Genomic DNA, 26441 nt, shown 5'->3' with positions numbered 1-26441 from the left:
GATAGATCAGCCATGATTGAATAGTTAATTAGACTTGATGGGCCGAATGGCCTAATTCTGCTCCAAGTACTTATGAACCTATGATATAGAATGAATGAATGAAAAATATGCAAAAAAGTAACGATGATAGAGGAAACGGGCCGTTGTTAGCTGTGGGCTGGGTGAAAATGAGTTTCAGACAATGAGACTCAACAAGACGACGTTGAAGCTAGTACGACTAGGGTGGGTGGGGGAGGGACGGAGAGAGAGGGAATGCAAGGGTTGCTTGAAGTTGGAGAAGTCAGTGTTCATACCGCTGGGGTGTAAGCTGCCCAAGCGAAATATGAGGTGCTGTTCCTCCAATTTGTGCTGGGCCTCACTCTGACAATGGAGGAGGCCCAGGACAGAAAGGTCAGTGTGGGAATTGGAAGGGGAGTTGAAGTGCTGAGCCACCGGGAGATCAGGTAGGCCCAGATTAATAGTTCTCCATGTCAGTTTTACAGAAACATAGAAAGATAGGTGCAGGGGTAGGCCATTCGGCCCTTTGAGCCATTCAATATGATCATGGCTGATCATCTAAAATCAGTACCCCATTCCTGCTTTTTCCCCATATCCTTTGATTCCTTTAGCTCGAGGAGCTAAATCTAACTCTCTTGAATACATCCAGTGAATTGGCCTCCACTGCCTTCTAATTCACAACTCTCTGGGTGAAAATGTTTTACCTCATCTCCATTCTAAATGGGCTATCCCTTATTCTTAAACTGTGACCCCTGGTTCTGGACTCCCACAAAATCGGCAAAATTTTTCCTGCATCTAGACTGTCCAATCCTTTATTTCTTTCTATAAGACCCCCTCTCATCCTTCTAAATTGCAGTGGGTACAAGCCCAGTTGACTCAATCTTTCATCATACGTCAGTCCCGCCATTCCGGGAATTAACCTAGTAAACATACACTGCACACCCTCAATAGCAAGAATATCCTTCCTTAAATGAGGAGACCAAAACTGCACACAGTACTCCAGGTGCGGTCTCACTAGGGCCCTGTACAACTGCAGTAGAATCTTCTTGCTCCTATACTCAACTCCTCTTGTTATGAAGGCTAACATGCCATTGGCTTTCTTCACTGCCTGCTGTACCTGCACGCTTACTTTCAGTGACTAATGTACAAGCACTCCCAGGTCTCGTTGCACCTCCCCTTCTCCTAATCTGACGCCATTCAGATAATAATCTGCCTTCCTGTTCTTGCCACCAAAGTGGATAACCTCACATTGATCCACATTATACTGCATCTGCCATGCATCCGCCCACTCACACAACCTGTCCAAGTCACCCTGCAACCTCATAGCATCCTCCTCGCAGCTCACACTACCACCCAGCTTTGTGTCATCCGCAAACTTGGAGATGTCACATTTAATTCTCTCGTCTAAATCGTTAATATATATTGTAAATAACTGGGGTCCCAGCACCGAGCCTTGCGGCACCCCACTCACTAGTCACTACCTGCCATTCTGAAAAGGACCCAGTAATTCCTATTCTTTGCTTCCTGTCTGCCAACCAGTTCTCTATCCATGTCAATATCCTACCCCCAATACCATGTGCTGTAATTTTGCAAACTAATCTCTTGTGTGGGACTTTGACAAAGGCTTTTTGAAAGTCCAGATACACCACATCCACTGGCTCTCCCTCATCGATTCTACTTGTAACATCCTCAAAAAACTCCAGAAGATTAGTCAAGCATGATTTCCCCTTCGTAAATCCATGCTGACTTTGACCGATCCTGTCTCTGCTTTCCAAATGCGTTGCCATAACATCTTTAATAATCGACTCCAGCATCTTCCCCACTACCGATGTAAGGCTATCTGGTCTACAATTCCCCGTTTTCTCTCTCCCTCCTTTCTTAAAAAGTGGAGTTACACTGGCTACCCTCCAGTCCACAGGAACTGATCCAGAGTCGAGAGAACATTGGAAAATGATCACCAATGCATCCACGATTTCTAGGGCCACCTCCTTGAGCACTCAGGGGAAGCAGACCATCAGGCCATGGGGATTTATCTGTGTTCAGTCCCAACAGTTTACCTCACACCATTTCCTGACTAATGTGGATTCCCTTCAGTTCCTCCCTCCCACTTGATCCTCTGTCCCCTAGTATTTCCGGGAGGTTGTTTGTGACTTCCTTAGTGAAGACAGAACCAAAGTACTTGTTTAACTGTTCTGCCATCTCCTTGTTTTCCCATTATAAATTCACCTGTCTCTGATTGTAAGGGACCTACATTTGTCTTCGCTGATCATGTCACCAATTAGAGACATTACGACAACGTAAGGCAGGAAATGTACGCAGTTAAATGCTGGAATCCGAGATGTGTAGGAAGGAATTGCAGATGCTGGTTTACACCGAAGATAGACACAAAGTGCTGGAGTAACTCAGCGGGTCAGGCAGCATCTCTGGAGAAAAGGAACATGTGACCTTTCAGGTTGAAACAATAGACAATAGACAATAGACAATAGGTGCAGGAGTAGGCCATTCAGCCCTTCGAGCCAGCACCGCCATTCAATGGGATCATGGCTGATCACTCTCAATCAGTACCCCGTTCCTGCCTTCTCCCCATACCCCCTGACTCCGCTATCCTTAAGAGCTCTATCCAGCTCTCTCTTGAAAGCATCCAACGAACTGGCCTCCACTGCCTTCTGAGGCAGAGAATTCCACACCTTCACCACTCTCTGACTGAAAAAGTTCTTCCTCATCTCCGTTCTAAATGGCCTACCCCTTATTCTTAAACTGTGGCCCCTTGTTCTGGACTCCCCCAACATTGGGAACATGTTTCCTGCCTCTAATGTGTCCAATCCCCTAATTATCCCCTAAACATAGACAATAGGTGCAGGTGGAGGCCATTTGGCCCTTCGTGCCAGCACCGCCATTCATTGTGATCACGGCTGATCATCCACAATCAGTAACCCGTGCCTGCCTTCTCCCCATATCCCTTGATTCCACTAGCCCCCATAGCTCTATCTAACTCTCTTTTAAATCCATCCAGTGAATTGGCCTCCACTGACCTCTGTGGCAGAGAATTCCACAAATTCACAACTCTCTGGGTGAAAAGGTTTCTTCTCACCTCAGTTTTAAATGGACTCCCCTTTATTCTTAAACTGTGGCCCCTGGTTCTGGACTCCCCCAACATTGGGAACATTTTTCCTGCATCTAGCTTGTCCAGTCCTTTCAGAATTTTATACGTCTCTATAAGATGCCCTCTCATCCTTCTAAACTCCAGTGAATACAGGCCCAGTCGACCTATTCTTTCATCGTCAGTCTGAAGAAGGGTCTCGACCCGAAACGTCACCCATTCCTTCTCTCCTGAACTGCTGCCTGACCTGCTGAGTTACTCCAGCATTTTGTGAAATAAATACCTTCGATTTGTACCAGCATCTCCAGTTATTTTCTTACATTCTTTCATCATATGTCGGTCCCGCCATCCCGAGAATTAACCTATTGAAATGCCACAAATTCACAACTCTCTGGGTGAAAAAGTTTCTTCTCACCTCAGTTTTAAATGGAGACCCTTAAGTCGAGACCCCCCTCTTCAGGAGCCAACGTTTAGTCGGAGAGCCAAACAGCAGGGAAGAGGCCCTTCGGCCCAACTTGCCCATGCTGGTCACAGGGAGAATGCGCAAACTCCACCACAGACTGCGCCCGAGGAACCCGGGACTCTGGCACTGGGACTGGAAACCTGCACAATAGACAATAGACAATAGGTGCAGGAGGAGGCCATTCGGCCCTTCGAGCCAGCACCACCATTCAATGTGATCATGGCTGATCATTCTCAATCAGTACCCCGTTCCTGCCTTCTCCCCATACCCCCTGACTCCGCTATCCTTAAGAGCTCTATCCAGCTCTCTCTTGAAGGCATTCAGAGAATTGGCCTCCACTGCCCTCTGAGGCAGAGAATTCCACAGATTCACAACTCTCTGACTGAAAAAGGTTTTCCTCATCTCCGTTCTAAATGGCCTATCCCTTATTCTTAAACTGTGGCCCCCTGGTTCTGGACTCCCCCAACATTGGGAACATGTTTCCTGCCTCTAACGTGTCCAACCCCACATTGCAAGGTTTTACCGCGATCAGTCCACACCCAAGAATTGGAAAGTGTGTGTTGTGAGGAATGTCAGGCAGATGCTGGACACAAAATGCTGACCCGACGAGTTTAGTTTCAATACTGCATAGAGACAGGCCCTTCGGCCCGCCGGGTCCATGCCGGCCAGAGATTGCACCATACACTATCACCATCCTACACACCAGGGCCAATTTACAATTTGTCGACTAGATCGCCCCTCATCCTCCTGCGCTCCAAGGAATAAAGTCCTAACCTCCCCAATCTCTCCCTATACCCAGGCCCTCGAGACCTGGCAACATCGTGGTAAACCCTCTTCAAATAGAAATATAGACAATTGATGCAGGAGGAGGCCATTCGGCCCATCGAGCCAGCACCGCCATTCAATGTGATCATGGCTGATCATCCACAAACAGTAACCCGTGCTTGCCTTCTCCCCATATCCCTCTTAGAAGGATGAGAGGAGATCTTATCGAAACGTATAAGATTATTAAGGGGTTGGACACGTTAGAGGCAGGAAACATGTTCCCAATGTTGGGGGAGTCCTGAACAAGGGGCCACAGTTTAAGAATAAGGGGTAGGCCATTTAGAACGGAGATGAGGAAAAACTTTTTCAGTCAGAGAGTTGTGAATCTGTGGAATTCTCTGCCTCAGAAGGCAGTGGAGGCCAAGTCTCTGAATGCATTCAAGAGAGAGCTAGATAGAGCTCTTAAGGACAGCGGAGTCAGGGGGTATGGGGAGAAGGCAGGAATGGGGTACTGATTGAGAATGATCAGCCATGATCACATTGGATGGAGGTGCTGGCTCGAAGGGCGAATGGCCTCCTCCTGCACCTATTGTCTATTGTCTTCACCCCAATACTCTTCACGCCCTTTCCAGATTAGCAACGTCTTTCCCGTAACAGGACGACCAAAAACTGAACGCAATACTCTTAACGTGTCCTCACCAACTTTGTCACCGGGGCAATGTATTGTAGGGACTTGCGCCTCCTATCATAGAGTGTAGAGATTGGGAGGGGTGGCACGGTGGCGCAGCGGTATAGTTGCCTGGTGATTAGTGCGGGCGTCGGGGGGGTTAAGGGGAGAAGGCAGGAGAATGGGGATAGGAGGGAGAGACAGAGATCAGCTGCCATTGAACGGCGGAGTAGACCCGATGGGCCGAATGGCCCGAATTTTGCTCCTGTGACTCAAGAAATGAACTTCCGATTGTACTTGCAATTGACTTTGTTTGTATTTGTGTGTACATTGTATTTCCCGATCTGTTCAGACGGCATGTAATGCAAAGCTTTTCACTGTACCTCGGTCGACGCGATAGATAACAAGAAAAATAATCCTCAAATCTGTCTGTCCCTTGCAAATATTTAGCTTTTAAGGTTTGAGGGGCAAAGTTTAAAGGGGAGCCAAGCCAGTGGATATTTTTAAGGCAGAGATGGACAAATTCTTGATTGGAACGGGTGTCAGGGGTTACGGGGAGAAGGCAGGAGAACGGGGTTAGGGGGGAGAGAGAGATCAGCCACGATTGGACGGCGGAGTGGACTCGATGGGCCGAATGGCCTAATTCTACTCCTATAACTTGTGGACATACATGCGGGTCAAGTCCTTTTACACAGATTGTGGTGGGGGACTGGAACGCATTGCCGGGGGTGGTGGTGCAGGCAGATACGATAGTGGTGTTTGAGGCTTTTGGAGGGGCGCGTGTATACGCTGGGAATGGAGGGATGTGGATCAAGAGTTGGTCTTGGCATCATGTTCGCCACAGATATTGTGGGCTGAAGGGCCTGTTCCTGTGCTGTGCTGTTCTATGTCCAACGATGCATGAAAAGTGAGGTTAGAGGAAGGGATGGCGGTGAAAAACGGTCGGGGTGTGAAGGGGAAAGGTATCATTGTGTCTTTGTGTAGACAATAGACAATAGGCCGTTCGAGGAGTAGGCCGTTCGACCCTTCGAGCCAGCACGCACCGCCATTCAATGCGATCATGGCTGATCATTCTCAATCAGTACCCCGTTCCTGCCTTCGCCCCATACCCCCTGACTCCGCTATCATTAAGAGCTCTATCTAGCTCTCTCTTGAATGCATTCAGAGAATTGGCCTCCACTGCCCTCTGAGGCAGAGAATTCCACAGATTCACAACTCTCTGACTGAAAAGGTTTTTCCTCGTCTCCGTTCTAAATGGCCGACCCCTTATCCTTAATTGGTTGAGTCATGTGGCGTTATTGAGGCAGCACGGTGGCGCGGCGGTAGAGCTGCCGCCTCACAACGCCGGAGACCCGGGTTCGATCCTGACCACGGGCGCTGTCTGTACGGAGTTTGTACGTTCTCCCCGTGGCCCGCGTGGGTTTTCTCCGGGTGCTCCGGTTTCCTCCACTCCATTAGTTGTAGGTCAATTGGCTTGGTCAAATTTTAAATTGTGCTCGGTGCGTAGGATAGTGTTAGAGTACGTGGTCACGAGGAGAACGTACAAACTCCGTACAGACAACACACCGTAGTTGGGATGGAACCCGGGTCTCCGGCGCTGTGAGGCAGCAACTCTACCGCTGCATTCTTCGTGGCTTTTAAGCATCGATATAAAGAAGCAAAGCAGAATTAAACGTGGACAATTATAATATTTAGGATCACTGCGCCCGAGCTTTGAAATTTGATTCATGTGTGAATGAATTCTCCTAATTTGAGGAAGGACGTCCTTGTAATTGAGGCAGTGCAGCGTAGGTTCACGAGGTTAATCCCTGGGATGGCGGGACTGTCATATGAGGAAAGATTGGAAAGACTAGGCTTGTCTTCACTGGAGTTTAGAAGGATGAGAGGGGATCTTATAGAGACGTATAAAATTATAAAAAGGACTGGACAAGCTAGATGCAGGAAAAATGTTCCCAATGTTGGGGGAGTACAGAACCAGGGGCCACACAGTCTTAGAATAAAGGGGAGGCCATTTAAAACTGAGGTGAGATGGAACTTTTTCACCCAGAGAGTTGTGAATCTGTGGAATTCTCTGCCACAGAGGGCAGTGGAGGCCAATTCACTGGATGGATTTAAGAGAGAGTTAGATAGAGCTCTAGGGGCTGGTGGAATCAAGGGATATGGGGAGAAGGCAGGCACGGGTTACTGATTGTGGATGAGCAGCCATGATCACAATGAATGGCGGTGCTGGCTCGAAGGGCCGAATGGCCTCCTCCTGCACCTATTGTCTATGTTTCTATGGTTGGTGCTTTGTGCCGCTGGGAGGTCATGTTAGTAGTTGCTGCCATGCTTGGACAGCCAACGATTCCAGGATACTGTGGAACATTTGCCAAACCTCATCACAAATCAAGTAGAGTCACAGAGTCCCACGGTGTGGAAACAGGCCCTTCGGCCCGAGTTGCCCACACCTACACCTGTCCCACCTGCCTGCGCTTGGCCCATATCCCTCTAAACCTGTCCTGTCCATGTACCTGCTCAAATGTTGTGATAGTACCTGGACAGCACAGACTCGGTGGGCCGAAGGGCCTGTTTTCGCGCTCTTATCTTTGAAACTAAACATGAGACCTGAGACAGGGATAAGGTCATTAGAAGTAGAATTAGGCCATTCGGCCCATCAAGTCTACTCCACCATTCAATCATGGCTGATCTGTCTCTCCCTCCTAACCCCATTCTTCTGCCTTAACATATAACAACATATAACAACTACAGCATGGAAACAGGCCTGTCCGGCCCTACCAGTCCACGCCGACCATTCTCCCTGACCTAGTCTCATCTACCTGCACTCAGACCATAACCCTCTAATCCCCTCCTATCCATATACCTATCCAATTTACTCTTAAATAATAAAATCGAGCCAGCCTCCACCACTTCCACCGGAAGCCCATTCCATACAGCCACAACCCTCTGAGTAAAGAAGTTCCCCCTCATGTTACCCCTAAACCTTTGTCCCTCAATTCTGAAGCTATGTCCCCTTGTTGGAATCTTCCCCACTCTCAAAGGGAAAAGCCTACCCACGTCAACTCTGTCCGTCCCTCTCAAAATTTTAAAAACCTCTATCAAGTCCCCCCTCAACCTTCTACGCTCCAAAGAATAAAGACCCAACCTGTTCAACCTCTCTCTGTAGCCTAAGTGCTGAAACCCAGGCAACATTCTAGTAAATCTCCTCTGTACCCTCTCCATTTTGTCGACATCCTTCCTATAATTTGGCGACCAGAACTGCACACCATACTCCAGATTCGGCCTCACCAATGCACTGTACAATTTCAACATTACATCCCAACTTCTATACTCGATGCTCTGATTTATAAAGGCAAGCATACCAAACGCCTTCTTCACCACCCTATCCACATGAGATTCCACCTTCAGGGAACAATGCACAGTTATTCCCAGATCCCTCTGTTCCACTGCATTCCTCAATTCCCTACCATTTACCCTGTACGTCCTATTTTGATTTGTCCTACCAAAATGCAGTACCTCACACTTATCAGCATTAAACTCCATCTGCCATCTTTCAGCCCACCCTTCCAAAAGGCCCAAGTCTCTCTGTAGACTTTGAAAATCTACCTCACTATCAACTACTCCACCTATCTTAGTATCATCTGCATATTTACTAATCCAATTTGCCACACCATCATCCAGATCATTAATGTAAATGACAAACAACAGTGGACCCAACACAGATCCTTGGGGCACTCCACTAGACACTGGCCTCCAACCTGACATACAATTGTCAACCGTTACCCTCTGGTATCTCCCATTCAGCCATTGTTGAATCCATCTTGCAACCTCACTATTAATACCCAACGATTTAACCTTCTTAATCAACCTTCCATGTGGAACCTTGTCAAATGCCTTACTGAAGTCCATATAGACAACATCCACAGCCTTGCCCTTATCAATTTCCCTGGTAACCTCTTCAAAAAATTCAAGAAGATTAGTCAAACATGACCTTCCAGGCACAAATCCATGTTGACTGTTTCTAATCAGGCCTTGATTATCCATTAATTTTCCCACCACAGACGTCAAACTAATAGGTCTATAATTGCTAGGTTTACTTTTAGAACCTTTTTTAAACAAAGGCACAACATGCGCAATGCGCCAATCTTCCGGCACCATCCCTGTTTCTAATGACGTTTGAAATATTTCCGTCATAGCCCCTGCTATTTCTGCACTAACTTCCCTCAATGTCCTAGGGAATATCCTATCAGGACCTGGAGACTTATCCACTTTTATATTCTTCAAAAGTGTCCGTACCTCCTCTTCTTTAATCCTCCTAATTTCCATCACTACTCTACTTGTTTCGCTTACCTCACATAATTCAATATCCTTCTCCTCGGTAAATACCGAAGAAAAGAAATTGTTTAATATCTCCCCCATTTCTTCCGGCTCAGCACATAGCTGTCCACTCTGACTCTCTAATGGACCAATTTTATCCCTCACTATCCTTTTGCTATTGACATATCTGTAGAACCCCTTGGGGTTTACTTTTACATTACTTGCCAAAGCAGCCTCATATCTTTTTTTCGCTTTTCTAATTTCCTTTTTAAGATTCCTTTTACATTCTTTATATTCCTCAAGAACCTCATTTACTCCCTGCCGCTTATATTTATTGTATATCTCCCTCTTTTTCCGAACCAAGTGTCCAAATTCCCTGGAAAACCACGGCTCTTTCAAATTATTATTCTTTCCTTTCCACCGAACAGGGACATAAAGACTCTGTACTCTCAAAATTTCACCTTTAAATATCCTCCATTTCTCTATTATATCCTTTTCATAAAACAACAATTTCCATTTCACTCCTTTTAAATCCTTTCTCATCTCCTCAAAATTAGCCTTTCTCCAATCCAAAATCTCAACCCTTGGTCCAGATTTGACCTTCTCCATAATGATATTGAAACTAATGGCATTATGATCACTAGACCCAAAGTGCTCCTCAACACATACCTCCGTCACCTGACCCATCTCATTTCCTAACAGGAGGTCCAACACTGCCCCTTCTCTGGTAGGCACCTCTACGTATTGCTGCAAAAAACTATCCTGCACACATTTTACAAACTCCAAACCATCCAGCCCTTTAACAGAATGTGATTCCCAGTCTATATACGGAAAATTGAAATCACCCACAATCACCACTCTGTGCTTACTACTAATATCTGCTATCTCCTTACATATTTGCTCTTCCAATTCTCGTTCCCTATTTGGCGGTCTATAATACACCCCTATAAGTGTTGCTAAACCTTTCTCATTTCTGAGTTCCACCCAAACAGCCTCCTTAATCGAGCCTTCTAGTCTGTCCTGCCAAAGCACTGCTGTGATATCCTCCCTGACAAGCAATGCAACACCCCCACCTCTTACCCCTCCGATTCTATCACATCTGAAACAATGAAATCCTGGAATATTTAATTGCCAATCGCAACCCTCCTGCAACCATGTTTCACTGATCGCCACAACATCATACTTCCAGATGTCAATCCAGGCTCTAAGCGCATCCACCTTTCTTACAATGCTCCTAGCATTAAAATATACACATTTAAGGGACCCATCATTTCTTATTCTCAGTTTATTTCTTTTCCCTTCTTTCTCTCCTACATATTGGGTCTGAGTGTTTCCCTTTTCTGCCTCCTGCCTCACACACTGCCTATTAGCTATCTGTGTTTGAGTCCCTCCCCCCAACCGTACTAGTTTAAAGTCTCCGCAGTTATTTTAGCAAATCTCCCCGCCAGGATATTGGTTCCCCTCGGGTTCAGATGCAACCCGTCCTTTTTGTACAGGTCATACTTCCCCCAGAAGAGGTCCCAATGATCCAGAAACTTGAAACCCTGCTCCCTGCACCAGTTCCTCAGCCACGTATTTATCCTCCACCTCACTCCATTCCTATTCTCACTATCGCGTGGCACAGGCAGTAAGCCTGAGATTATTACTTTGGAAGTCCTTTTTTTTAACTCTCTTCCTAGCTCCCTGAATTCTCCTTTCAGGACCTCTTCCCTTATCCTACCTATATTGTTGGTACCTATATGTACCACGACCTCTGGCTCCTCTCCCTCCCCTTTCAGGATATCCTGGACACGCTCAGACACATCCCGGACACCGGCACCAGGGAGGCAAACCACCATCCGGGTCTCCCGACTGCGTCCACAGAAACGCCTATCTGACCCCCTCACTATAGAGTCCCCTATTACTACTGCTCTCCTCTTCCTTTCCCTACCCTTCTGAGCAACAGGGCCGGACTCAGTGCCAGAGGCCCGGGCACCGTCGCTGCCCCCAGGTAGGCTGTCCCCCCCAACAGTACTTAAACAGGAGTACTTATTTCCAAGGGGTACAGCCACCGGGGTACTCCCTAGTCCCTGCCTCTGTTCCTTGCCCCCCCTAACAGTGACCCACTTGTCTACCTCCCGTGGTCTAGGAGTGACCACCTCCCTGTAACTCCTATCTATAACCTCCTCACTCTCCCTGACCAGACGGAGGTCATCAATCTGCCGCTCCAGGTTCCTAATACGGTCCCTTAGGAGCCCCATCTCGTCACACCTGGCGCAGATGTGGATGTCTGGAAGACTATCAGACTCCCAGATTCCCCACATCCGACACCCAGAACAAAAAACTGCCCTGGCAGTCATACTCTCCAAACAAAGCCCCGCGCTCGGTTACTAAACCTACCGCCCAGCCGCTACTCCAACCGCTCCAACCGCCCACCCAAAAGAACTGAGTGATCTCCTGGGAGAGGCGAAAAACCGGATAAAAAACCCAGGCCAATTTGGGAAAAAATCCGGGAAATTCCTCTCCGACCCCAAGCTAGGCGATCGAAACTAGTCCGGGAGATCACACAGGTCTTACTCCTTACTATAACCCCTGACACCTGCACTAGTCAAAAATCTATCTATCTCTGCCTTAAATATATCCACTGACTTGGCCTCCACAGTCTTCTGTGGCAAAGAATTCCACAGATTCATCACCCTCTGACTAAAGAAATTCCACCTCTTCTCCTTCCTAAAAGAACGTCCTTTAATTCTGAGGCTGTGCCCTCTGGTCCTAGACTCTCCCACTAGTGGAAACATCCTCTCCATATCCACTCTCCCCAGGCCTTTCACTATTCGGTAAGTTCCAATGAGGTTCCCCCCTCATCCTTCTAAACTCCAGCGAGTACAGGCCCAGTGTCGACAAACGCTGATCATATCTTAACCCACTCATTCCTGGGATCGTTCTAGTAAACCTCCTCTGGACCCTCTCCAGACCCAGATGTAGTTTAGTTTAGTTTAGTTTAGTTTAGTTTAGAGATACAGCGCGGAAACAGGCCCTTCGGCCCACCAGGTCCGCGCCTCCCAGCGATCCCCGCACATTAACACCATCCTACACCCACTAGGGACAATTTTTTACATTTACACCAAGCCAGTTAACCTACAAACCTGCACGTCTTTGGAGCGCGGGAGGAAACCAGAGATCTCGGAGAAAACCCGCGCAGGTCACGGGGAGAACGTACAAACTCCGCACAGACAGCACCCATGGTCGGGATGGAACCCGGGTCTCCGGCGCTGCATTCGCTGTAAGGCAGCAACTCTACCGCTGCACTAACCCAGGGGGAAAGAGGATGGGTAGAGAAGGGGAAAGGTCACTGCGGTCTTCCTGCAGTTGGCAGATTCATGCAGGGTTGTGGGGTAACTCTGTGTCTCTCTCTCTCTCTCTCTCTCTCTCCCTCTCTCTCTCTCTATCTCTCTCTCCCTCTCTCTCTCTCTATCTCTCTCTCCCTCTCTCTCTCTCTCTCTCTCTCTCTCTCTCTCTCTCTCTCTCCATCTCTCTCTCTCTCTCTCTCTCTCTCTCTCTCTCTCTCTCTCTCTCTCTCTCTCTCCCTCTCTCTCTCTCTATCTCTCTCTCCCTCTCTCTCTCTCTCTCTCTCTCTCTCTCTCTCTCTCTCTCTCTCTCTCTCTCTCTCTCTCTCTCTCTCTCTCTCTCTCTCTCTCTCTCTCTCTCTCTCTCCCTCTCTCTCTCCCTCTCTCTCTCTCTCTCTCTCTCTCTCTCTCCCTCTCTCTCTCTCTCTCCCTCTCTCTCTCTCTCTCCCTCTCTCTACCTCTGTGTGTGTGTGTGTGCCCTGCGGTTTTGGTTTCAGATGGCGATGCTCAGGATGAGGTGTTAGAGAACGGGCAGGTGCGGACCAGCCAGCTGGAGGCAGGGGAGGCCGAGGCTGAGGCAGCACTGGGCAGGGCCCTCGAGGACGATACCGATGTTTGCCCACACTCCCTCGACAGGAAAACAGGTGAACCGCCACCTTCCCTCCGCCCGCGGCGGCCCTTAGATTATTAGTCCCGGAGGAGGTACAGTGAAAAGCTTTTGGTCGCGCGCTGTCCGGGCCCGCGGAAAGGCGACGCGTGATTACAATCGATCGAGCCATCGGATGTGTTCCGACCATTTCCAGGGCGATTCGGCAGTCGGCATGGCAGTGGCGCCGCGGCAGTCGAGCTGCTGTCCTACAGCGCCAGAGACCCGGATTCCATCCTGACTGCAGGTGCTGTCTGCGCGGAGTTTGTACGTTCTCCCCGTGACCCGCGTGGGTTTCCTCCGAGATCTTCGGTTCCCTCCCCAGAAACCCCTGACACCCGTACGGATCAAGGATCGCGTCAGTGGATGTCTTTGAGGCAGAGATTGATAGATTCTTGATCAGTGCGGGTGTCAGAGGACTGGTGTATAGATGGGACATGTTGGCCGGTGTGGGCAAGTTGGGCCGAAGGGCCTGTTTCCGCGCTGTATCTCTGTGACTCGAATGGAGACGTGGAGGGATTTCTTGGGTCAGAGTGTGTTGAATCTTCTAGCCATTCGGCCCATCAAGTCTGCTCCACCGTTCAATCATGGGTGAATCTGTGGAATTCTTTGCCACAGACGGCTGTGGAGGCCAAGTCAATGGATATCTTTAAGGTAGAGATTGATAGATTCTTGATCAGTGCGGGTGTCAGGGGTTATGGGGAGAAGGCAAGAGAATGGGGTTAGGAGGGAGAGATCGACCGGCCATGAATGAATGGCGGAGTAGACTTGATGGGCCGAATGGCCCAATTCTGCTCTTATCATATGACCTCATGAACTTATCTATATATCTCTGCCTTAAAAATATCCGTTGACTTGGCCTCCACTGCTGTCTGTGGCAAAGAATTCCACAGATTCACCGTCAGAAACTTCCTCTCCACATCCACTCTATCCAGGCCTTTCACTATTTGGTAATTCTGAATGAAGCCCCCCCTCCCCCACCTCATCCATCCAAACTCCAGCGAGTACAGGCCCAGTGCCGACAAACGCTCATCGTAGGTCAACCCACTCATTCCTGGGATCAATAGACATTAGACAATAGACAATAGGTGCAGGAGGAGGCCATTCAGCCCTTCGAGCCAGCACCGCCATTCAATGCGATCATGGCTGATCATTCTCAATCAGTACCCCGTTCCTGCCTTCTCCCCCATACCCCCTGACTCCGCTATCCTTAAGAGCTCTATCTAGCTCTCTCTTGAATGTATTCAGAGAATTGGCCTCCACTGCCTTCTGAGGCAGAGAATTCCACAGATTCACAACTCTCTGACTAAAAAAGTTTTTCCTCATCTCCGTTCTAAATGGCCTACCCCTTATTCTTAAACTGTGGCCCCCTTGTTCTGGACTCCCCCAACATTGGGAACATGTTTCCTGCCTCTAATGTGTCCAATCCCCTAATTATCTTATATGTTTCAATATGTCAGGTTGGAGGCCAGTGTCTAGTGGAGTACCCCAAGGATCTGTGTTGGGTCCACCGTTGTTTGTCATTTACATTAATGATCTGGATGATGGTGTGGCAAATTGGATTAGTAAATATGCAGATGATACTAAGATAGGTGGAGTAGTTAATAATGAAGTAGAGTTTCAAAGTCTACAGAGTGATTTGGGCCTTTTGGAAGGGTGGGCTGAAAGATGGCAGATGGAGTTTAATGCTGATAAGTGTGAGGTGCTGCATTTTGGTAGGACAAATCAAAATAGGACGTACAGGGTAAATGGTAGGGAATTGAGGAATGCAGTGGAACAGAGGGATCTGGGAATAACTGTGCATTGTTCCCTGAAGGTGGAATCTCATGTGGATAGGGTGGTGAAGAAGGCGTTTGGTATGCTTGCCTTTATAAATCAGAGCATCGAAAAGAGAAGTTGGGATGTAATGTTAAAATTGTACAAGGCATTGGTGAGGCCGAATCTGGAGTATGGTGTGCAGTTCTGGTCGCCAAATTATAGGAAGGATGTCGACAAAATGGAGAGGGTACAGAGGAGATTTACTAGAATGTTGCCTGGGTTTCAGCACTTAAGCTACAGAGAGAGGTTGAACAGGTTGGGTCTTTATTCTTTGGAGCGTAGAAGGTTGAGGGGGGACTTGATAGAGGTTTTTAAAATTTTGAGAGGGACGGACAGAGTTGACGTGGGTAGCCTTTTCTCTTTGAGAGTGGGGAAGATTCCAACAAGGGGACATAGCTTCAGAATTGAGGGACAAAAGTTTAGGGGTAACATGAGGGGTAACTTCTTTACTCAGAGGGTGGTGGCTGTATGGAATGGGCTTCCGGTGGAAGTGGTGGAGGCAGGCTCGATTTTATTATTTAAGAGTAAATTGGATAGGTATATGGATAAGAGGGGATTAGAGGGTTATGGTCTGAGAGCAGGTAGATGAGACTAGGTCAGGGAGAATGGTCGGCGTGGACTGGTAGGGCCGGACAGGCCTGTTTCCGTGCTGTAGTTGTTATATGGTTATATGGTTATAAGATCCCCCCTCATCCTTCTATGTTCCAGTGTATACAAGCCTAATTGCTCCAGCCTTTCAACATACGACAGTCCCGCCATTCCGGGAATTAACCTAGTGAACCTACGCTGCACGCCCTCAATAGCAAGAATATCCTTCCTCAAATTTGGAGACCAAAACTGCACACAGTACTCCAGGTGCGGTCTCACCAGTGCCCGGTACAACTGCAGAAGGACCTCTTTGCTCCTATACTCAACTCCTCTTGTTATGAAGGCCAACATTCCATTGGCTTTCTTCACTGCCTGCTGTACCTGCATGCTTCCTTTCAGTGACTGATGCACTAGGACACCCAGATCTCGTTGAACATCCCCTCTTCCTAACTTGACACCATTCAGATAATAATCTGCCTTTCTATTCTTACTTCCAAAGTGAATAACCTCACACTTATCTACATTAAACTGCATCTGCCATGCATCCGCCCATTCACACAACCTGTCCAAGTCACCCTTCAGCCTTATTGCATCTTCCTCACAATTCACACTACCCCCCAGCTTAGTATCATCTGCAAATTTGCTAATGGTACTTTTAATCCCTTCATCTAAGTCATTAATGTATATCGTAAATAGCTGGGGTCCCAGCACCGAACCTTGCGGTACCCAACTGGTCACTGCCTGCCATTCCGAAAGGGACCCATTTATCCCCACTCTTTGCTTTCTGTCTGTCAACCAATTTTCTATCCATGTCAGTACCCTACCCCCAATACCATGTGCTCTAATTTTGCCCACTAATCTCCTATGTGGGACCTTGTCGAAGGCTTTCTGAAAGTCGAGGTACACCACATCCACTGACTCTCCCCTGTCAATTTTCCTAGTTACATCCTCAAAAAATTCCAGTAGATTTGTCAAGCATGATTTCCCCTTCGTAAATCCATGCTGACTCGGAATGATCCTGTTACTGCTATCCTGTTACTGGTGATCGTTCTCGTAAACCTCCTCTGGACCCTCTCTAGAGACATAGAAACATAGAAACATAGAAAATAGGTGCAGGAGTAGGCCATTCGCCCTTCGAGCCTGCACCGCCATTCAATATGATCATGGCTGATCATCCAGCTCAGTAACCCGTACCTGCCTTCTCCCCATACCCCCTGATCCCTTTAGCCACAAGGGCCACATCTAACTCCCTCTTAAATATAGCCAATGAACTGGCCTCAACTACCTTCTGTGGCAGAGAATTCCACAGACTCACCACTCTCTGTGTGAAGAAATGTTTTCTCATCTCGGTCCTAAAAGACTTCCCCCTTATCCTTAAGCTGTGACCCCTGGTTCTGGACTTCCCCAACATCGGGAACAATCTTCCTGCATCTAGCCTATCCAACCTTAAGTTTCAATAAGATCCCCCCTCAGTCTTCTAAATTCCAGCGAGTATAAGCCGAGTCTATCCAGTCTTTCTTCATATGAAAGTCCTGCCATCCCAGGGATCAATCTGGTGAACCTTCTCTGTACTCCCTCTAAGGCTAGAATGTCTTTCCTCAGATTAGGAGACCAAAACTGTACACAATACTCCAGGTGTGGTCTCACCAAGGCCCTGTACAACTGCAGCAGAACCTCCCTGCTCCTATACTCAAATCCTCTCGCTATGAATGCCAACATACCATTCGCTTTCTTCACTGCCTGCTGCACCTGGACGCTTGCTTTCAATGACTGGTGCACCTGCCATCCCAGCACATCCTTCCTCAGATATGGGGCCCAAAACTGCTCGCAACTCTCCAAAAAGGGGGGTGTAGCGGTAGAGCTACTACCTCACAGCGCCAGAGACCCGGGTTCGATCCCGACCACGGGCGCTGTCCGTGCGGAGTTTGCACGTTCTCCCCGCGACCCGCGTGGGTTTTCTCCGGGTGCTCCGGTTTCCTCCCGCGCTCCAGAGACACGCGGGTTTGTCGGTGAATTGGGTTCGGTAAAAGTGCGTCACTGTGGATTGTCTCGCGGCCTGCGTAGACTTGCGTTAGAGCGTCGGCGCGGACTCGGTGGGCCGAAGGTCCTGTTTCCGCGCTGTATCTCTACATGAAACTGAACCAAGCGCGGTTCCCGACCAGCGCCTGACAGAGACTCTGCCTCTCTGATGTTTGCGCCCTGTGATCCCTTTGCCTCCGTTTTACCTTGAACGTCTACCTCTGTTTGTGTCTTCCAGCTGCAGACGAGAGCCCCTGCGACGGAGGAATGGGTGGGGTGAGCGAACAGGAGATGACAGCCAAACCAGCCCTGACTCTGCCACCAAAGAAGACGGTCGCTTTCCACTGCGACGGTGCTGAAACGCTCCCCAGGCAACAGCCCCACCCCAAGCAGCCCCCGGCCCTGCCCCCCAAACCCCTCACCAAGATCGCCCACCACCTAGCTGGTAAGCACCCGCACGCCACGCCACGCCACGCCAACACATGCCTGCTCGCAACAGGACACCGAGGGCCCCGGTAACACCTTTCGGTTTCCTCCCACGCTCCAAAGTCAGTCAGAGAGTTGTGAATCTGTGGAATTCTCTGCCTCAGAAGGCAGTGGAGGCCAATTCTCTGAATGCATTCAAGAGAGAGCTGGATAGAGCTCTTAAGGATAGCGGAGTCAGGGGGTATGGGGAGAAGGCAGGAACGGGGTACTGATTGAGAATGATCAGCCATGATCACATTGAATGGCGGTGCTGGCTCGAAGGGCCGAATGGCCTCCTCCTGCACCTATTGTCTATTGTCTATTGTCTCTATCCCTCTCCGACACTAGTCCCACACCGTTTACAGTGCCCTCCATAATGTTTGGGGCAAAGACCCAAGGGCTGGCTCGAAGGGCCGAATGGCCTCCACATGCACCTATTTTCTATGTTTCTATGTTAACAAAGGGATACAATGTTCCCTCCGTAATGTTCGGGACAAAGACCCATCATTTATTTATCTGCCTCTGTACTCCACAATTTGTGATTTGTAATAGAAAAAAAGTCACGTGTGGTGAAAGTGCTCATTGTCAGATTTTATTAAAGGCCATTTTTATGCATTTTGGTTTCACCATGTTAGAAATTACAGCTGTGTTTATACATAGTCCTCCAATGTCAGGGCAAGACAATGATCCCAAACACACTGCTAAAGGCAACAAAGGAGTTTTTCAAAGCTAAAAAATGGTTAATTCTTGAGTGGCCAAGTCAATCACCCGATCTGAACCCAATTGACAATAAACAATAGACAATAGACAATAGGTGCAGCAGGAGGCCATTCGGCCCTTCGAGCCAGCACCACCATTCAATGTGATCATGGCTGATCATTCTCAATCAGTACCCCGTTCCTGCCTTCTCCCCATACCCCCTGACTCCGCTATCCTTAAGAGCTCTATCTAAATCTCTCTTGAATGCATTCGGAGAATTGGCCTCCACTGCCTTCTGAGGCAGAGAATTTCACAGATTTACAACCCTCTGACTGACATTAGGAACATGTTTCCTGTCTCTAACGTGTCCAACCCCTTAATAATCTTATATGTTTCGATAAGATCCCCTCTCATCCTTCTAAATTCCAGTGTATACAAGCCTAGTCGCTCCAGTCTTTCAACATGTGACAGTCCCGCCATTCCGGGAATTAACCTAGTAATCTACGCTGCACGCCCTCAATAGCAAGAATATCATTCCTCAAATATCCTTCCTGCGGTCCCAACACCGAGCCTTGCGGTACCCCACTGGTCACTGCCTGCCATTCTGAAAGGGACCCATTTATCCCCACTCTTTGCTTTCTGTCTGCCAACCAATTTTCTATCCATGTCAGTACCCTACCCCCATTACCATGTGCTCTAATTTTGCCCACCAATCTCCTATGTGGGACCTTGCCAAAGGCTTTCTGAAAGTCAAGGTACACCACATCCACCGGCTCTCCCCTGTCAATTTTCCTGGTTACATCCTCAAAAAATTCCAAAAGATTAGTCAAGCGTGATTTCCCCTTCGTAAATCCATGCTGACTCGGAATGATCCTGTTACTGCTATCCAAATGCTCCGCAATTTCGTCTTTTATAATTGACTCCAGCATCTTCCCCACCACTGATGTCAGACTAACTGGTCTATAATTTCCCTCCTTTCTTAAAAAGTGGGATAACATTAGCTACCCTCCAATCCACAGGAACTGATCCTGATTCTATAGAACATTGGAAAGTGATCTCCAATGCTTCCACTATTTCTAGAGCCACCTCCTTAAGTACCCTGGGATGCAGACCATCAGGCCCTGGGGATTTATCAGCCTTCAGTCCCATTAGTCTACTCAACATCATTTCCTGCCTAATGTGGATTTCCTCCAGTTCCTCTGTCACCCTAGGTTCTCTGGCCACTAGAACATCTGGGAGATTGTTTGTATCCTCCTCAGTGAAGACAGATCCAAAGTAACGGTTTAACTCGTCTGCCATTTCTTTGTTCCCCATAATAAATTCCCCAGCTTCTATCTTCAAGGGACCCACATTTGCCTCGACTATTTTTTTCCTCTTCACGTACCTAAAAAAGCTTTTACTATCCTCCTTTATATTATTGGCTAGTTTACCCTCGTGCCTCATCTTTTCTCCCCGTATTGCCTTTTTAGTTAACTTTTGTTGCTCTTTAAAAGAGTCCCAATCCTCTGTCTTCCCATTCTTCTTTGCTTTGTTATACTTCTTCCCTTTTATTTTTATGTTGTCCTTGACTTCCCTTGTCAGCCACGGGTGCCTCTTACTCCCCTTGGAATCTTTCCTCCTCTTTGGGATAAATTGATCCTGCATTATTCCCAGGAATACCTGCCATTGCTGTTCCACCATCTTCCCTGCTAGGGCCTCCTTCCAATCAATTTTGGCCAGCTCCTGCCTCATGCCTCTGTAATCCCCTTTGCTATACGGTAATACTGACACTTCCGATTTTCCCTTCTGCCTCTCAATTTGCAGAGTAAAACTTATCATATTGTGATCACTGCATCCTAATGGCTCTTTTACCTCGAGTCCCCTTATCAGATCAGGTTCATTACACAACACTAAATCCAGAATTGCCTTCTCCCTGGTAGGCTCCAGTACTTCTGCTCTTTTATTTTTATGAGCATGCCTTTCAAATAAATAAAAGATGGGTCTTTGTCCCAAACATTATGGAGGGCACTTTGTATCCCTTTGTTAACATAGAAACATAGAAAATAGGTGCAGGAGGAGGCCATTCGGTCCTTCGCGCCAGCACCGGCATTCATTGTGATCACGGCTGCAATCAGTAACCCGTGCCTGCCTTCTCCCCATATCCATCGATTCCACTAGCCCCTAGAGCTCTATCTAACTCTCTCTTAAATCCATCCAGTGATTTGGCTTCCATTCCCCCCTGTGGCAGAGAATTCCACAAATTCACAACTCTCTGGGTGAAAAAGTATTTTCTCGCCTCAGTTTTAAATGGGCTTCATGTTATCACCTCATCGCCAGCCAACAATGGACCATTGTGGGCTCCACCTTTTCTCTGTCATCGCTGTACCATTCGCTTTGCCTTGCACCTTGCCACACCTCCAGTTTTCCCCCTCCCTGACTCACAGCCCGATGAAGGGCCTCGACCCGCAACGTCACCCACACCTTTACTCCAGAGATGCTGCCTTTCCCGCTGAGATACCCCAGCACGTTAAACTAGTTTACTTCAGAGACACAGGGCAGAAAAACTGGCCCATTGGCCCATCGAGTCCGCACCGACCAGCGATCCCCGTACACACACCAGGGACAACTTTTACACTTATACCAAGCCTATTAACCTACAAACCTGTACGTCTTTGGAGCGTGGGAGGAAACCAAAAATAGAAACATAGAAAATAGGTGCAGGAGGAGGCCATTCAACCCTTTGAGCCAGCACCGCCATTCATTGTGATCATGGCTGATCATCCACAATCAGTAACCCGTGCCTGCCTTCTCCCCATATCCCTCGATTCCACTAGCCCCTAGAGCTCTATCTAACTCTCTCTTAAATCCATCCAGTAACTTGGCCTCCACTGCCCTCTGTGGCAGAGAATTCCATAAATTCACAACTCTCTGGGTGATAAAGTTCCTTCTCACCTCAGTTTTAAATGGCCTCCCCTTTATTCTTGGACTGTGTGGCCCCTGATTCTGGACTCGCCCAACATTGGGAACAATTTTCCTGCATCTAGCTTGTCCAGTCCTTTTATAATTTACCCCAGCATTTTTAGTTTATTTTACTTCAGAGACACAGCGCAGAAAAATTGGCCCATTGGCCCCTCGGGTCCGCACCTACCCCGCGATCCCTGTGTATCATGTCAGCCATGATCACATTGAATGGTGGTGCTGGCTCGAAGGGCCGAATGACCTCCTCCTGCACCTATTGTCTATTGTCTACCGTCTACCCACTAGGGACGATTTTTACATTTACACCAAGCCAAGACATTTACACCAAGCGTCTTTGGAGTGTGGGGGGAAACCGAAGATCTCGGACAAAACCACGCAGGTCACGGGGAGAACGTACAAACTCCGTACAGACGGCGCCCGCAGTCGGGATCGAACCCGGCTCTCCGGCCCTGCACGGCAGCGATGTTTTCACCCTGAGAGTTGAGAATCAGTGGAATTCTCTGCTTCATCATATCATATCATATATATACAGCCGGAAACAGGCCTTTTCGGCCCACCAAGTCCGTGCCGCCCAGCGATCCCCGCACATTAACACTATTCTACACCCACTAGGGACAATTTTTACATTTACCCAGCCAATTAACCTACATACCTGTACGTCTTTGGAGTGCGGGAGGAAACCGAAGATCTCGGAGAAAACCCACGCAGGTCACGGGGAGAACGTACAAACTCCTTACAGTGCAGCACCCGTAGTCAGGATCGAACCTGAGTCTCCGGCGCTGCATTCGCTGTAAAGCAGCAACTCTACCGCTGCGCCACCGTGCTTATCGAAACGTATAAGATTATTAAGGGGTTGGACACGTTAGAGGCAGGAAACATGTTCCCGATGTTGGGGGAGTCCAGAACCAGGGGCCACAGTTAAAGAATAAGGGGTGGGCCATTTAGAACGGAGATGAGGAAAAACTTTTTCAGTCAGAGAGTTGTGAATCTGTGGAATTCTCTGCCTCAGAAGGCAGTGGAGGCCAATTCTCTGAATGCATTCAAGAGAGAGCTAGATAGAGCTCTTAAGGATAGCGGAGTCAGGGGGCATGGGGAGAAGGCAGGAACGGGGTACTGATTGTGGACGATCAGCCATGATCACAGTGAATGGCGGTGCTGGCTCGAAGGGCTGAATGGCCTCCTCCTGCACCTATTGTCTATTGTAACTCTACTGCTGTGCCATCGTGAGGTGCCCATTGTGATTTTGTGTCTATCTTCGGTGTGATTTTGTGTCTAACTTCGGTGTGGTTTGTTCCTACACGTGAGGCCGCCTAACGTGTCCCCCTTTCTCCCAGCTTTCCCCACCGCCTACACCATCCCTCGGCTAAGAAGACAGGCCGACCGGCAAACCACCTATTCACACGACTCCACCCTTTGCACGTCGAAGAGACAGGTGGGGCACCTTCGGAGCATCAGGGGTAAGTGGTCTTCGATCTCCTTTAGCTCAGTTCACTGTCACGTGTACTGAGGTGCAGTGGAAAGCTTTTGTTTGCGTGCTGACCAGTCAGCGGAAAGACAATACACGATTTCAATCAATGGCGGTCACTGGAAGCGAGTGTGACTGTCCTCTCCATAGGGTCGGGACCCTGTGCGTGACTTTGTTTAACGTGGGGAGACTGGTGCACAGACAGCAACCACACGGTCCTTGACAGATCTGGGTCGGGATCCAGTGGCGTGGAGTCCAAGACGACCGGGGACCCTTTTCTGCCGCAGCCTTCATTCATCCGCCTTCCCAGCCGTTGTGACGCTTCACTAAAGTCAGCCATCTTCCCCCTCCGCCTGTTCCACCGTTGAGGTCTTGGTTGGATCGCTCTTTGTCAGGGACCTCCCTCCCCCTCGACCTTACCCCCATGGGTGACCCTACCAGGAGCGTGGCTCCAGACGGCATCACTCTCAGGATCTCAGGACCACACGAGCTTCTCCACCACGACACAGTGACAATCCACGGAGAGGCCATTTACATGACAAGGGAATGACGTTTAGGGCAAGGCAAAGCCAGCAAAGTCCGATCTGTACGGAGTTTGTACGTTCTCCCCTTGGCTTCTCTCCGGTTTTAGATTTAGATTTAGCGCAGAAACAGGCCCTTCGGCCCACCGAGTCCGCGCCGCCCAGCGATCCCCGCACACTAACACTATCCTACACACACTGGGGACAATTTTTACATTTACACCAAGCCAATTAACCTACAAACCTGCACGTCTTTGGAGTGTGGGAGGAAACCGAAGATCTCGGAGAAAACCCACGCAGGTCATGGGGAGAACGTACAAACTCCGTACAGACGGCGCCCGTAGTCGGGATGGAACCCGGGTCTCCGGCGCTGCATTCGCTGTAAGGCGGCAACTCTACCGCTGCGCCACCGTGACCGCCCTCCTGCATTCCAGAGATGTGCAGGTTTGTAGGTTAATAGGCTTTTGTAAATGGTCCCGAGTGTGCAGGAGAGAACTAGTGTGCGGGTAAATGATGGTTGGCGTGGACTTTGTAGACAGTAGACAATAGACAATAGGTGCAGGAGGAGGCCATTCAGCCCCTCGAGCCAGCACCGCCATTCAATGTGATCATGGCTTTGTGGGCCTGTTTCCACACTAGATCTCCAGATTAAACTAAACGAAGCTACTTTTTCACACAAAGGGTGGTGGGTGTATGGAACGGAGTGCCGAAGGAGGCCGTTGAGGCAGGGACTATCCCCACGGCACGGTGGCGCAGCGGTAGAGTTGCTGCCTTACAGCGAATGCAGCGCCAGAGACCCGGGTTCGATCCCGACTACGGGCGCCGTCTGTACGGAGTTTGCACGTTCTCCCCGTGACCTGCGTGGGTTTTCGCCGAGATCTTCGGTTTCCTCCCACACTCCAAAGACGTGCAGGTTTGTAGGTTAATTGGCTGGGCAAATGTTAAAAAAATTGTCCCTCGGGTGTAGGATAGTGTTAGTGTGCGGGGATCGCTGGGCGGCACGGACCCGGTGGGCCGAAGGGCCTGTTTCCACACTGTATCTCTCTCTCTCTCTCTCTCTCTAAAACGTTTAAGAAACATTTAGATGCGTACATGGACAGGACAGGTTTAGAGGGATATGGGTCAAACGCAGGCAGGTGGGACTGGTGTAGATGGGGCGTGTTGGTCGGTGCGGGCAAGTTGGGCCGAAGGGCCTGTTTCCACACTGTACGACTCTATGACTCAGTGACTCCATGGCTCATTAACTCTTTGACTCTTGGGCGGTCACGGTGGCGCAGCGGTAGAGTTGCCGCCTTACAGAGAATGCAGCGCCGGAGACCCGGGTTCCATCCCGACTACGGGCGCCGTCTGTACGGAGTTTGTACGTTCTCCCCGTGACCTGCGTGGGTTTTCTCCAAGATCTTCGGTTTCCTCCCACACTCCAAAGACGTGCTGCTTTGTAGGTTAATTGGCTTGATATAAATGTAAAAATCGTCCCTAGTGGGTGTAGGATAGTGTTAGTGCGCGGGGATCGCTGGTCGGCGCGGACCCGGTGGGCCGAAAGGGCCTGTTTCCGCGCTGTATCTCTAAACTAAAATAAACATGTTCCCGATGTTGGGGGAGTCCAGAACCAGGGGCCACAGTTTAAGAATAAGGGTTAGGCCATTTAGAACGGAGATGAGGAAAAACTTTTTCACCCAGAGAGTTGTTAATCTGTGGAATTCTCTGCCTCAGAAGGCAGTGGAGGCCAATTCTCTGAATGCTTTCAAGAGAGAGCTAGATAGAGCTCTTAAGGATAATTCATTGTGCCATTCATTGTGATCATGGCTGATCATCCACAATCAGTAACCCGTTCCTGCCTTCTCCCCATATCCCTTGATTCCACTAGCCCCTAGAGCTCTATCTAACTCTCTCTTAAATCCATCCATAGCGGAGTCAGGGGGTATGGGGAGAAGGCAGGAACGGGGTACTGATTGAGAATGATCAGCCATGATCACAGTGAATGGTGGTGCTGGCTCGAAGGGCCGAATGGTCTCCTCCTGCACCTATTGTCTATTGAATAAAACTAGACTCTGTGTCTCTGTGTCTCTGTGTCTCTGTGTCTCTGTGTCTCTGTGACTGTGTCTGTGTCTCTGTGTCTCTGTGTCTCTGTGACTCTGTGTCTGTGACTCTGTGTCTCTGTGACTCTGTGACTGTGTCTCTGTGTCTCTGTGTCTCTGTGTCTCTGTGTCTCTGTGTCTGTGACTCTGTGTCCCTGTGTCCCTGTGTCCCTGTGTCTCTGTGTCTCTGTGTCTGTGACTCTGTGTCTCTGTGTCTCTGTGTCTCTGTGTCTCTGTGTCTCTGTGTCTGTGACTCTGTGTCCCTGTGTCCCTGTGTCCCTGTGTCTCTGTGTCTCTGTGTCTGTGACTCTGTGTCTCTGTGTCTCTGTGACTCTGTGTCCCTGTGTCTCTGTGTCTCTGTGTCTGTGACTCTGTGTCTCTGTGTCTCTGTGTCTCTGTGACTCTGTGTCTCTGTGTCTCTGTGTCTCGGTGTCTCTGTGTCTCTGTGTCCCTGTGTCCCTGTGTCTCTGTGTCTGTGTCTCTGTGTCTGTGACTCTGTGTCTCTGTGTCTCTGTGACTCTGTGTCCCTGTGTCTCTGTGTCTCTGTGTCTG

General features: G+C 48.9%; 1 protein-coding gene across 6 annotated transcripts in view; it reads left to right on the top strand.

Annotated features, from left to right (window-relative positions):
* Positions 1-26441, top strand: part of phactr1 (phosphatase and actin regulator 1) — a 164692-nt gene that overhangs the window by 111000 nt on the left and 27251 nt on the right. For 4 of the 6 annotated variants that reach the window (XM_078414238.1, XM_078414211.1, XM_078414230.1 and 1 more), the window contains 3 exons: positions 13130-13276; positions 17942-18148; positions 23160-23282. In XM_078414238.1, the coding sequence (XP_078270364.1) occupies positions 13130-13276; positions 17942-18148; positions 23160-23282 (477 nt within the window). The remainder of the gene's footprint in view (positions 1-13129; positions 13277-17941; positions 18149-23159; positions 23283-26441) is intronic. The other 2 variants (XM_078414248.1, XM_078414220.1) reach the window with 1 other exon arrangement.

This window comes from Rhinoraja longicauda, chromosome 2 (assembly GCF_053455715.1).
Source record: "Rhinoraja longicauda isolate Sanriku21f chromosome 2, sRhiLon1.1, whole genome shotgun sequence".
In the NCBI taxonomy this organism is placed as follows: Eukaryota; Metazoa; Chordata; class Chondrichthyes; order Rajiformes; family Arhynchobatidae; genus Rhinoraja; species Rhinoraja longicauda.
This window is presented reverse-complemented; position numbering and strand designations above follow the sequence as displayed.